Source organism: Ranitomeya variabilis, chromosome 3 (assembly GCF_051348905.1).
Source record: "Ranitomeya variabilis isolate aRanVar5 chromosome 3, aRanVar5.hap1, whole genome shotgun sequence".
Classification (NCBI taxonomy): Eukaryota; Metazoa; Chordata; class Amphibia; order Anura; family Dendrobatidae; genus Ranitomeya; species Ranitomeya variabilis.
The window spans coordinates 644,247,554-644,262,704 of record NC_135234.1 but is presented as its reverse complement, the minus strand read 5'-3'; the positions used below and the strand labels follow the sequence as shown (position 1 = coordinate 644,262,704).

Sequence of the window (15,151 nt, the reverse complement as noted above, 5' to 3'; positions counted from 1 at the left end):
AAGCTCTTGGTTCTTGAGTGCTGAGAGAGTTTTTAATAAGTAAATTACAATGTACTAGTGAAGACAAATATATTTGCATTTTTAACAATTCAATAAGATGAGACAACCCTCAACCGCTTATCATTAGCAAAATTCACAAAACAGCTGCAAAACATAAAAAATTAATAGGGTATGAAAAACCTGAAATCACTAAACTGTGTCACATAGGTTTCCCAGTACGTTACGAAACTGCTGAACAAAACTTTACAACTCTACAAAAGGAGACTACTCATGTTGAAGATTTCCAGAATTGAAGAACTGCTCCATACATGTCCAGGTTGCATCTGTAGCCTGTGCACAGATTTTTACAAAGCCCTTGTTCAGATGTCTGGAACAACCACAATACCAGTCTCCAAGTTTAGCAATTGAAAATAATTTTTTTCCCAGTATATACTGTAGCACAAACTGCCCGAAGCCATAGAGCCCATTCAACTATTTCTATTTCATGACTTACAATGTATCAGGGTATTTTTACATAGTTTTGACGAAAACGAGAGATATATTTTAAAATGTTAAAAGAATTAAGCATTATTTTTTTTTATGCATAACTGAAGCATTTCTGTTTAGATACCTTATTATTTCCATATACTAACCATATAAATCTTTAATATTTCAAGGCAACCCTAATAATGAAGAGAATGAAGCTGAGCCTGATTTCAGGTACTCAACAAAATGCCGAATGAAGTAAGTATCTGCTCAGTTATACGGTATATTAACCATCAATGAAAGTCTCAAATATCCCCATCCTCTGGAATTCTGTGCCCCAACACATCCGGTTACCACCACATTTAGATCCTTCAAAAGAAACCTGAAAACCCACCTCTTCAAGAAAGCTTACAGCCTGTAAAGACCACACGGCCACCTCCACACCATCGGAGCTCCTGCAACCCTCGGCCTACTGTCTCCTTCCCCATAAACCTGTAGAATGTAAGCCCACAAGGGCAGGGTCCTCTTCCCTCTGTACCAGTCTGTCATTGTTAGTTTTGTTTACTGTAAGTGATATTTGCATTTTGATGTTTCCCCTTCTCATGAACAGCATCATGGAACTAATGGTGCTATATAAATAAATAATAATAATAATAATAATAACTCACTTTCTAACTCTAAAATAGCTGTACAGTAGCTTTCAAAGAGATGGCCAGGTGGTTTATACCCGCTAAACTTTCTACATCAGTAGGTTGGGAACTTGTGAGATTATCTAAATAAGCTGGAAAGTGATTACACCACATTATTCTTTGGGTCGGTGCGATTACAGGTATACCAGATTTATATCGGAGTTTTATAATTGGCAGCTATCACGCACTAAAAGATGCTTTTTTTTTGCAAAAACTAGTTTTTGCATCACTATATTTGAGCACTATAATTTTTGCATATTTGTGCCTACAGAAACATGTGAGAACTTGTATTTGCAGGACGAATTCATGTTTTTATTGGTACCATTTTTGGGCACATGACATTTTTTAATTGCTTTCCATTTCGATTTTTGGGAAGCAGAATGAACAAAAGGTAGCATTCAGGAATAGTTTTTTTTGGTGAGGAGGGGAGGTTTATGTCATTCCACATCTGGTAAAATTGATAATTCAGCTTTATTCTTTGGGTCAGTACGATTACAGTGATACCACATTTATATAATTTTTTATGCTTTTGCACTTTTATGCAATAAAAACTGTTTAGGAAAAACAATTACCATATTTTTCAGACTATAAGACGCACCAGACAAAAAGACTCACCTATGTTTTAGAGGAGGAAAATAGAAAAAAATTGAAGCCTCACACACGTTATGGGGAGGATATTTTCTGCTGACACTGTTATAGGGCTAATGTTCCCCAATTCTGTACTAATACGCCCATCCTGGTATATATGGCCCCCCCATCCTGATATATATATATATATATATATATATATATATATATATATATATATATATATATATATATATATATATATCTCCAACCAGGTGTATTTGATCCCCATCCTGGAATATATGACTCCCCATCCTGGTATACACTCCCCCATACTGATATATATGGACCCCCCTTCCCCATCCTTGTATACTTGGCCCCTTAGCCTAGTATACATACCCTCCTTCCAGGTATACATGGCCCCCCATACCAATCCTGGTATACATGCCCCCATGCCAATCCTGATATCAATGGTCCCCTCGTCCCCATCCTGGTATACATTGTCCCCTCATCCCCATCTTTGTATACATGGTCCCCCCATCCCCACCTTGTATACATGGCCTTCTCATCCCCATCCTGCTATATATGGTCACCTCATCCCCATCCTGGAATTCATTGTCCCCTCATCCCCATCTTGGTACACATAGCTCCCATTTCCATTCTGGTATACATGGCCCCTTTCGACAACCTGGTATATATGGCCCCCATCCCCATCCTGGTATACATGGCCCCCATCATGCTGCAGACATTAAAAAAAATAAACAATTCTACCATCTTTCCCTGTGATCCCTTGTAGTAAGGCGTCCTATGCTAATTTGATTGAGTCGAACTGGCTCTGATGGCAATGTGAGCGTGAGAACTTTCTCACACTCACGGTGACAACAGTGAGATCAAAGGATTTCATTGGATATGGCACCCTTTATCATATTAATGAGTGGCATTGAGCAAGCATGTGCAGCTCAGTACCTCTGCTGGATGGCATGCTGTATAGTTGCATCATGCAACAATGCAGCCTAACATCTAGATGTAGAGTAGGTATTGGTGTGCACTCAAGGTCACTGTAGAAGTGAGGTGCTGGTAGAATGGACTGTGGTGGTCCCTGAAATTAATAGCAAAAATTCACTGCACACTCTAATGGAATGATTTGTAATCATCTGTGGAATTTTATTTTAGACAAAGAAAAAAAGTGCCAAGTTACAAAAATTTGGTCCAAAACCCAGTAAAGTAGAGACACCCTTTACTGGGTTTTGGACTTTTTGTAACTTGGCACTTTTTTTCTTTGTCTAAAATAAAATTCCACAGATGGTTGCAAATCATTCCATTGTGCGGTGAATTCTTGCTATTTTTTTAACTTCTAGATGTAGCAGAGCTTGACCGCGTATGGCCAAATTGGGCTTTTTCCCTATATCCACACCTCCAACCCCTCCCGCCACCACCATTTAAACACTTATCAAACAATAAAAACATAACACGTTAAATTCTTTGGATAGTTTTGGCCACAGCGGCCAGTTTATTAACAAGCAAAACATAATAACAATATAACAAAAATATGAAAAACTTGAGGGGAGGGTTCTTGGAGCTAAAAGATCTGGCATAGTATATATAGGTAAAACACCAAATTTTAACCAACACATTTTACCCTCAGCTGTGACCACCAGCTCGAGGGCACCATGTAACCCTTTTTCGGGCAGACCAAAACCCGAAAGGATAATCCCGTCCAGAGCCCGTAACCACAAGCCAGATCAACCCCCAGCCAATTTAATCATCGTAATTTAACATACAATTCCTTCCTCCAATGAAACATCACCAACTCCAAGAACCCCGCCCCCCGCCAACCACGAACAGCCCTGATCACCTCAGGTTCGTGAGTGCCCCACCACCGCCAGAGCCCTCACAACTCACTACTGTATTCCAAGCGCCTACAAATCAATACCTCTGTCAGTGTACACCATCCTCTCTCCAAAAATTACCGACCCCAGACGCCAACTCAAAATGCCTAACCGCAATCCCCCCATTCCTCGATACAAAATTTGCCACCGCCCTATTAAGTTTAATCCTGGCCCTATTTATTCCTTTTAAAGATCGAGCCACCCTCCATTGTTTTCTAGGCATTATGTCAGACCATACCGCTAGAATTCCAGGATAAGAGACCCACAATCTCAAAAAATCAAAACGGATATCCCTAATCAACTCCCTAACTGGTTTTGTACCCAAATCATTCCCCCCATGTGTACCAGTAAAATATCTGGCGCTCTGTCCAAACGCACGGCCCGCCAATACCCTATTCCACAACATACCCCTAAACCCCAACCATCGAATCACCACTGTATCACAGCTAAAACCTAATTGCCTACCATCCAGTCTATCGTCAGTATAAAACGCACCCCAATACATGAACAAGTGTCCGAAAATCCAGGTCAATAAAGGGGCCCGACCTGAAAAACAGAACAACAGTTACGGACCCGCACAAAACAATAGGCCCCCAACATGCCTAATGACGTACGTAAGTCAAATAACAATTCGATCTCCATCTGCCAATCCTTTTAATCGAATCCACTCCCAAACCGCCGCCGCAGCCCCGATTCTAAAAGAGTGAGGCCCATAACTACCATAACTAGTCGAAGCCTAACTCCGCCAACGCCTTCTTTAACACAGCCAAAAATTGAAAACGTGACAAAAAGGCCCCACCTTGGTGACGTAACAATGGGCCTGATCTACCCGACCAAAACTCCAGTACTCCTCCAAAGAGCGCTGCAGGCACATTAAACCTCCATCGACCCTCCCCAATACAACCCGCTTACCCTTTCCCAATTGGTCGGTTTTGGAATGCCTGATCCAGATCGTAATGCCTCCCGCCCAGAAATCTACATCCTCCGCCAACAAACTCCGAGCCCCAAAGAACACCCAAGAATAAGCCAACCTGAAAAGCACCGCTTCAAAATGAGAACAACAGATTCTCCCAACCACCTCACCCAATTTTTCCAACATGCTAAACGAAATAGGTCTGCGACTGTCGAAACTACTCTTACCACTCCAAAAACTCAACTATCAACCGCTCCCTGCAGCTTAAACCCAAAAGCCAGGCCTGCAATAAATTTGTTCACTTTAGAGACGGACCAACCCCATTCTGCCGCTTTGCCAACCAAGCACAACACCGCCAACTTCCTATCACTATCAGATTCGACCGTTCCCCACTGACCCGACCAGAGTTCCCATATATTTCAAGCTGATTCATAAGCTAACCACGTCTGCTTCGAAACTGAGGCTTGAATCAACCGACCTCCTTGTCCGCAACAATTTGCCACAAATGTGAAGGGCATCCTACTCCTGAGGCCTCCGCGCCTGGCACCAACTCCCGGAAACGATCCAACTGTGAACGAGATAAAGCATCTGCTATCGAATTTTGCACACCCGGTACGTGCACTGCAGAAATGTAGGCATTCAACTCCCAACACTGCAGCACCAATTCCCTAACCAACCTGATCATGGGGGGGGGGGAGAAGGAAGTTAGTCTATTAATAACCGAGACCACACTCAAATTATCACATTGAAACCTAACCCTCCGATTTTGAAAAATGTCACCGCAAATCACAACCGACACCACAACAGGGAATAACTCTAGCAGTGCAAGATTCTTGGTCAAACCTTGTGTGTGCCACCATTCTGGCCACAACCCCGCACTCCACCTACCACCGCAATAAGCACCGTAACCAACCCCACCAGCTGCATCAGTGTAAATCTCGCAATAAAAATCATTCAAAGTTTCCAGCTGGATCAACGATCTTCCGTTGTAATTCTCCAAAAAACGCTGCCACACAACCAAATCTTCCTTGTGTTCCTTATTCAAGCGAACAAAATGATGCGCTGCCCTGATTCCTGCTGTCGCCTTTGACAACCTGTGGCAAAAAATCCTGCCCATGGGCATGATCCGGCACATGAAATTCAAACATCCTGACAATGACTGCAACTCCTTCAAAGTCACCTTGCGCAGTCTCACGATCCTCTGAACTTCCTGTTTAAGCAACAAGAGCTTGTCCTCCGGTAACCTACACTTCATTCTCTCCAAGTCAATAAGAATGTCCAAAAAACTCAAAACCATGCCAGGGCCCTCCATTTTTTCTCTTGCCAATGGAACACCGAACAGCCCAGCCATCTACTCCATGGTAGCCAACAAATTCCTGCATAAAGCAGAGTCTGGCGGACCAATAAACAAGAAATCATCCAAATAATGAATGGTGGAAGAGACTCCGGTAACGTCCCCAACCACCCACTCAAGAAAAGTGCTAAATATTTTAAACAACGAACAAGAATTCGAACAGCCCATAGGCAAACATCTGTCCAAATAAAAACCTCCATCCCAAAAACAACCTAGCAAAGGAATACTATCGGGGTGAACCGGAAGCAATCTGAAGGCCGATTCAATATCCGTCTTAGCCATCAAAGCCCCTTCCCCATACCACCGTACCCACTGCACCTCTGTATCAAACGAAGTGTACACCACTGAGCATAACTCGTCATCGACCTACCCTTTGGATAAGACAAATGATGGATCAACCGAAATTTGTTCGGTTCCTTCTTGGGCACCACCCCCAACGGGGAAACAACCACACCTTCAACAGGCAAACAACTAAATGGCCCCGCCATCCTACCTAGTTCCACCTACTTTGCCAACTTACTACTAACAACCGCAGCATGAAAATCCGCTGACCTCAAATTCCTAGTAGTAAAAGGGACTGTGTGGTTAGGTGGAGGAATCCTAAACCCATCTGAAAAACCACGTAAAATAATCCCCGCTTTCTCCTGATCCGGGTACCTACTTAGATAAGGGGCCATCTTTTGAAGCCTCACTGGCGTCTCCCCCTTGACCGCCACCCACTGCTAGCTTACCTCGTGCTTTCTTAAAACATTTTGACGCTCCATGGGAAGCTCCGTTACAGTGGGAACAAACATGTTTGAAGTTACAGGTGTTTCCATACTTACATTGGCCATCGTTAAATTGCCAACATGTGCCCGACTTGTCTTTTGCACCCTGCGTCCCTTGACCCCCTCTTCCATGTCCATACTGCTGGTTGTTGGAACCTCCGCTCCCATGAAAGGACTGCCCATACCTCACAGGAGCCATCACCTTCAACCAAAGCCCAATATCCTTTTGATCCCATCTGATTTCTGGTCGAACCGCCTTCCTCTGACGAAACTGCTCATCATAGCACAGCCATGCCTGGCCCCCATAAGTACGGTGTGCCTCCCCTATCGCGTCCACATAGCAAAAGAGACCCAAACAGTTGTCTGGAAATTTCTCATCTATAACACTAGCCAAGATTGCAAAAGCCTGCAGCCAATTAACAAATGTCTGCGGAATCAACTGCCACCTCCTCTTCTCCTCCTCCTCCTCCTTCTTACTGTCGTCCTTTATACCCTTGTCCAAGTTAAATTTTTCCAATGGAAGAAGGGAGAAAATCTCCACATACTCATCCTTCCAAATTTTTTCCTTCACTTCTTTAAATGTGTACCGAGCGGACCCTCAAAGCTTACATATACCTCTCCTTTTGCTCTATGATCCAACTTCACTGCATCATCCTTGTCTTTTTCGGTCTGCAGCGACGCCGATACCCCCGATGCCTGAGCCAACAACCCTGATCTCCCTGTGTCGCTCACTTGCAATCCACAACCCTACCCCTGTAACCAGGCCCCCCTCTAAACTCCTCAAAAAATGCGACACCCCGCCAGAATATCGCTAATGCCTGACACACCTGAGCTACCCACTCCAGTTAAGCCACTAACATCTGCCACTACACCCTGACTTCCCCTAACCTCCCCTAACCCAACCTTCACTGGTGACAAACGAGACATGGACATATACTCACGAAGCTGCACGGGTGCTGTGTCACCGCCAGCCGGACATCCGCACTCCTGCTGCTCTCCATCCTCCAGCTGCTCACTCCCAGAATCGCACATGTCGTTGTCCCTTTGCTGCTCCAGGCCCACGCCCCTGGCCTCCATGTCACCAGGGGGACCAAAGCTGGGGATATATGTCGCTCCCTTGACCTCCTGTTGGACCTCGATCTGTCTGTGGCTGCAGTCTCCCATGGCCGTCCTTCATTTGCTGTCTGTGGTCTTCGAGGGCACGGCTGAGCCCCTTGCGGCTGCCTGCGCGCCATCCTGCTCTGCTGACCGCTCCCCCTGCCAGGTGCTCCCGTGTTGGCCGCTCCCGGGGTACCTGCCGCTGTCGCTACCGCCCGACGTCTATCCGCAGCTGCTGCTCCCAACTGCCTTCCTCCCACCCCCGACGACCTGGCCTCATGCACCGCTGCTCCACCGCAGCTGCAGGACTCTCTCTCAGCCTGCGCTGCACCGTGTTATGCCCAAGCAGGCCTCACTTCCGGAGCAGCCTGCACTTCCGGTGGAGCCTTGCTGGCCGTCGCTGCCCTCGCCGCTGGAATGCGCCGCCGACCTGCGCCGGCAGAGCGGGTGCTGGGATTCCTGCCGGAGGGAGCACAGGGCGGGTTAGTCGCACTGCTGCACCCAGCCACCACAGCGTCCCTGGAGGGGCTCCGTGGCCTCCGTCTGCCGCGCGTCGCCATGTCTGGTGACAGCCGTTCTGGAAGCCTCGTCCGCCTGGTCCTGCTGCCTTGCCGTCCTCCATCGCCCAGTAAAGAAGATAGCTGCTCCTCCAGCCTGATGCCCCTTCTAGAATGAACCACGTCCCGCAATCGCTCCACCAAGCCATCCACAGAATCCATGGTGAGTCCGCCTAAGGGGAGGGTGGGTGGTCTTTCCATGCTGGATTCCCTCAGGTAAGTGGCGATTCTCCCACACTTTCCCACCACTGAATCCTGCTTCCAACCCCCAACTCCTCCCCTAAAATCCCCCTACCAATCCCAATCCAAGCATTTCAATATTCAAAGATAAACCCTCCCTTGGCAACGCAGTCATGGGGGCTTACAGTTAGCTGCACTCATTCCAGCCCCATCTAGACGTGTCATCTGACAAATGGATTATTATCTTCATGTCAGGAACAGGTGAGGATGATGTTGCTTTATTATTTTATATTTATTACAGAAGGCATGGGCTACAATGGATTGGGCATAATGTGAGTATAACTCATTTTGGTTAATTTAGAATCAATAAACCTCCAAAGAAGTATAAATCCGCACAGCCGGGAAGTCCACTCATTGCACAGGTATTGCATGAACCGATACTGCAGGCATATACAGCAGTAAGTGCTCCATGAGCTGGGGTGCCGCTTCAAAGAAAATAGACACAGTGAATTCAAAAATCAAAAGAAACGGATGGCACTCACCAGTTAAAATGTGACCAGTAGAAGCGCCACTGCAGCGTGAAACGGCTGTCATCCATTCCACTCCTGCTCCCATCCTCCTGACGACGATGTTTTAAAGTATTGGAATAAAGAAAAAAAAATTTTAACCAGTGAGTGCCATCTGTTTCTTTCGATTTTAAAATCAATAAAGGAGTCTGTGTAATTTGCTCAAATAAACTTTATTCTGGTTGTTACTTTTTTTATACAGTTTGACTATGGGATTAGTAATGGGACTGTCTTACAGATACCTCTCCAGTAATAAAATATATGTACATTAAGCTACACTGGCAAAACACTCATTATATATTTCACTCACAGATTTATATATATCTTTCTGTATCTATCTATCTACAGTTCTGTGAAAAAATGTTTGCCCCTCCTGATTTCCTATTATTTTGCATGTTTGACACACTTAAATGTTTTGGATCATCAAACTAATTTAAACATTAGACAAAGATAACACAAGTAAACACAAAATGCATTTTTTACACGAAGGTTTTTATTATAAAGGGAAAAAGAATCCAAACCTACAGGGCCCTGTGTGAAAAAATGATTGCCCACTAAAACTAATAACTGGTTGGGTAACCATTGGCAGCAGCAGGTGCAATCTAGTGCTTGTGATCACTGGCAATGAGTCATTTACAATGCTGTGGAGGAATTTTGGCCCACTAATATTTGAAGAATTGTTGTAATTCAGCAATATTGGAGAGTTTGAACCACCTTCTTAAGGTCATGCCACAGCATCTCAGATGGACTAAGGTCAGGACTTTGACTATGCCACTCTAAAGTCTCAATTTAGTTTTTCTTAAGCCATGAAGAGATGGACTCAAGACTTACACTACTCCATCTGTGTGTTTAGTGATGTAAGGTTTGTTTGCAGCTGCTCGGTCATGCCATGAATATACTATCGAACCATTTTTATTCTGATGTTGCCAGAGGTGTTTGGGCTGGCATTTGGCGACCAACCTCTGTAACTTTGTGCGGTCTGTTAGCTTATGATTGAGGTTCTTTAGTTATGAAATGCTTTAAAAAAAAAGAGTTTTCAAGCAGAAATCATTTCAGAAAACCTTCCTCATTAGTAGTGTTGAGCATTCCGATACTGCAAATATCGGGTATCGGACGATATTCGCTGTATCGGAATTCCGATACTGAGTTCTGATATTTTTGCAATATCGGATACCGGAATCGGAAGTTCCATAGTGCAATTATGCACTATAATGGAGTGTGGGCGGTGCGTGGGTGGAGACTACGTGTGTGTGTGTGCGGGCGGGGTCTGTGCGTGCCTGCCGGGGCTCTGTGCGGTGTCCCGGGGCTCTGTGCGGCATGCCGGGGCTCTGTGCGGCCTGCCGGGGCTCTGTGCGACATGCCGGAGCTCTGTGCGACATGCCGGGGCTCTGTGCGGGGCTCTATGCGGCATGCTGAGGCTCTGTGCGGGGCTCTGTGCGGCATGCCGGGGCTCTGTGCGACGTGCCGGGGTTCTGTGCGGCGTGCCGGGGCTCTGTGCGGCCTGCCAGGGCTCTGTGCGGCATGCCGGGGCTCTGTGTAGGGCTCTGTGTGGCGTGCCGGGGCTCTATGCGGGGCTCTGTGTGCCGTGCCGGGGCTCTGTGCGGGCTGCCGGGGGTCTGTGCGTGTGTGCAGGCATCGTCCGATGGGACTACAAGTCCCATCGGACGATGCCTGCAACAGTGACAGTGATTGACACATTAGCCAATGATGGGACAGTAGTAGTCCCATCATCCGACTAATGTGTTGAATGTAAAAAAAAAAAATACTACATACATACATACATACTACATACATACTACATACATATATACATACATACCACATACATACTACATGCATACTACATGCATACATACTACATACATACATACTACATACATACATACTGCATGCATACTACATACATACATACATACATACATACATGCTACATACATACTACATACATACTACATACATACATACTACATACATACATGCATACATACTGCAAATCCAAACAAATGTAGATACTCCAGCTCCAGTAAAACAGGTAATGTCTTTATTAATCCAACGTGGTTAAAAGATTATCCTTACAAATGGTGGACCAAACAGGTGATTGTAATAGTTATGGCAATGCGTTTCCACCAATATAGGTCTTACTCATGCCCATGTTGTTTCAGAAATGAGAACTACACATATAGCGTTCATAGACCCATGACACACTCCTCATTAGTCACATAATTTAACGGGAAGGTCCTGAAATCACATATATCAAATATCTTAAAATATTTACTAAAAACACTAACAAAAATTAACAATAACGACACAATATTTCGTTTCTTTTATTTAGGCCTGCAGGGAAACGAGTATTAAGGTTATAAATCCAAAATGCTTCTCTAGTGAGTAAGCGTCTCTTCATGTCACCTCCACGATTATGAGTGTAGATTTTCTCAATACCATGCACTTTAAAAGCTGTAGTACCCCATTATGTTTTGTGTAGAAATGTCTTGCTGCCATTGAAACATTCCTGCTTAATATATTGCAATTATTCACATCCCTAAGATGTTCTGTTATGCGCGTTTTCAATTTCCGCGACGTACATCCCACATAGGATACCTGACATATTGCACAGTCTATTTTGTACACCACATTTTTTGTATGGCAATTAATAAAACTATTTATACTATAATTTTTAGTTTTTTCGGAATTTTGAAAAGTATTACCCAACTGCGCATGTGCACATGTACTACAAGCTGCGGTACCGCATTTATAAAAGCCCTTACAATCAAGCCATGTGTTAGACCTAGATTTAGGCAAAACCGAATTAGGGGCAATTATATCTCCAATAGTTTGTGCCCTTCTCACTACTACATTAATTCCGTCCTTCAGTATGCTCATTAGTGTATTATCCTCATATAAAATGGGTAATCTTTTATTGATTATTTTCTTGATTTGATTAAATTGAGGAGAGAATTGTAAACATAAGTGTGGTTTATTTGAAAGTTTTTTCTTTTTAGAAATATTAGTTGCACTAGGTACCAGCAATTCCTCTCTGCGTTTTTTGTCCACTATATCTGTTGCTCTGTTTAGTGTCCAAATCGGATAATTCTGGACCTTAAGTTTTTTTTTAGTTCATGAAATTCTTTTATTTTATCCTCTTCTTTGCTACAATTTCGTTTCAACCTAGTGAGCTCCCCCACAGGTATAGATTTAATCATGTGGGCTGGATGGCTACTATCTGCATGTAAGATCGTATTTCCACTAATTGGTTTTACATGGGTCCGGCTAATGATATATTCCCCAGCAATACCGCATAATTCCAAATCTAAAAAATATATATTTTGCTGATCATAAACAAATGTAAATTTTATACCAAAATTATTCGAATTAATGTATTCCACAAATCGCGGTATGGCAGACACATCACCCCCCCAAAAAAAATAGTGAGGGTGTCATCGATGTATCTGCCATACCAGGAGATGTGGTCAACATAAGGATTTTCTGCAGACTATATAAATTTCTGCTCCCAATATGCCATTGTCAAATTAGCTAAAGACGGTGAGTATTTGGCCCCCATAGGTACTCCCGACTTTTGTATAAATATTTCACCATCAAACGAAAAAATGTTATGTTTAATAAGAAAAAATGTGACTTTTAACACAAAATTGATCAGATCTTGAGAATATTGGCCATAGTCTGTTAAATAGAATTGTAAAGTTCTCATTGCTATATCATGGGGTATGCTTGTATATAGTGATACAACATCACAACTGAGCCAAGTATAGCTCTGTTTCCATTTCCAACCCTTAAATGTTTTTAAAATTTCTCTAGAATCCTTCACATATCCCGCCATTTTCATAACTACAGGTTGCAATAACGAGTCCACCCACTCACATAAATGTTCAGACATGGACCCAATACCCGATACTATCGGGCGCATCGCTGGTAAACCGTCACATTTATGTACTTTTGGGAGACCATACATGATAGGTAATTTTGGGGACTCTACATAAAGATATTCCGCTTGTTTTTTATTAATGACTGCTAAAATAACACCCTCTTCAATTATTTTCGCAATTTCATCATTACATTCTTTGGTTGGATTCCTTTTTAATTTCTCATAAGTGGACATATCAGACAACAGTTCATACATTTTGTCCTTATAATCATTTTCGTTCAAAATGACCACCTTTGTCACTTTTTTTGATAGTAATATTCTTCAAAGACTTCAATTCATTTAGTGCTCTTCGTTGTTTATATGATAAATTTTTACTCATTTTTTTATCCCAATTGTCTTGTAACATTTTTAAATCTTTTTCAATCAATTCCTGGAACCTGTCAATACATTCTACTCTAGTCTGTAGATGATAAAAATATGGATTTGTTGTTGTAAATTTACTTGATATATTGACAGATCCTTCTTTTATTTCTTCCTGATTTTCTTTGGATAATTTCATTAAACAATTTAGCACAACTTGTTCCCTAAAATCAAGATTTTCAAGCTCATTTATTTCAGGGTCAGGATCATAACTTGAAATAGTTGCCTCTTCCAAGAAAAAATTCACCTGAGGTCTATTGGTTGGTCTGTAACGAGCATGACTATTCCTCAGAATGGACTTGGGTGATTTATAATTCATTTCCCATCATCCCCAATCATATACACTGTCAGTTGAATAGTCATTAATGTCTCTCTCAAACTTACAACTCTTGCGGTTCATTATTTATTTACATACATACATACTGCATGCATACTACATACATACTACATACTACATACATACTCAGGGCTGCCACCAGGAATTTCAGGGCCCCATACTGGCAAAATTTTCGGGGCCCCCTTGAGACCGCCCAGGCTACACCCCAGCTCCGCCTCCACCCATCCAATCTTCCACAATCCCACTGCCCACCCTTGGAAAAACTCCACTTCTGCACCGCATCCTCAGCAATCACACATTATCAGTTCCCATCGAATATCAGATCACATACATAACCAACAGCTTTTGTTTTGGCCATAAGATTTTTTCATACGCCACCATGGCAAGGTAGACTCTTTTGGGACAGTAATACTCTAACCTATTAAAAATTTATTTAAATATCCAATACTCTTTTTAGGTATATTTTTATTCAAGGGAATGTGTCACATACATTTTTTTAAATGAACAATAATACCATATACAAGGGACAAATACTGTCACACCATGACAAGTCCACATACAGTATTACCATTAGAGATAAGTGAATTTGCTCAGGTTACCTCTTATTTGGCATGCTGCAGAGGGAACCTGCGGGCCAATCAGATGTTCGGCTCCGCAGCTGCATGTGTCGCGGCTGTGTGACAGTCACGACACATGCATGAAGAGCACAACAAACAGGCCACCCATGCATGTGTCTTGACTGTGACACATGCAGCTGTGGAGCCGATCAGCTGAATAGCCCGCTCTATCCAGGAAGCTTGCTGAATAAGAGGGAACCCGAGAAAATTTGCCTCTCTCCAATTACCATCACATAATGAACAAATAATACCACATACAAGGAACAAATACCGCCACACCATGGCCGGACAACATATTACCACCACATAGTGACTGAATAATACCATGCACAAGGAACAAATACCACCACACCATGACCGGACCACATATTATCACCACACAATGACCTATAATACTACATACAAGGGACAAATACCACCACACCATAACCAGACCACATATTACCATCACATAGTAAACAAATAATACCACATACAAGGGACAAACACCACCACACCATGTCCAGACAAAATATTACCACCATATAATAAACAGATAATAAAGACGAACTGAAAGGATCTGCCACATAGTGTATGTCAGATTAATGTTCTACTGTTAAACGGAAAAAATTGAGACCCAGCGGTGGCTTCCAGAAAAGGAAGATGACAGCGCATGTGCCATTCTCTTCATTCATTTCTATAGGAACTGCGAAAATTTCTGAATGACCCTGGTGGGACATTTATGTATGTAACATAGATTGTATACCCCATCAATATGCCATAAATATCACTGATGGGACAGGGAACTTTCTAATTACATGGTCAAGATATACAGACATACACCTGTACTTTAGTCAGAGATAAGTATACCCT

At 43.1% G+C, this 15,151-nt stretch overlaps 1 protein-coding gene across 1 annotated transcript in view; it reads left to right on the top strand.

The window, feature by feature from the left end:
• Positions 1–15,151, top strand: part of TAC3 (tachykinin precursor 3) — a 237,520-nt gene that overhangs the window by 209,478 nt on the left and 12,891 nt on the right. The window contains exon 6 of the mRNA XM_077299748.1: positions 657–723. Within this exon, the coding sequence (XP_077155863.1) occupies positions 657–723 (67 nt within the window). The remainder of the gene's footprint in view (positions 1–656; positions 724–15,151) is intronic.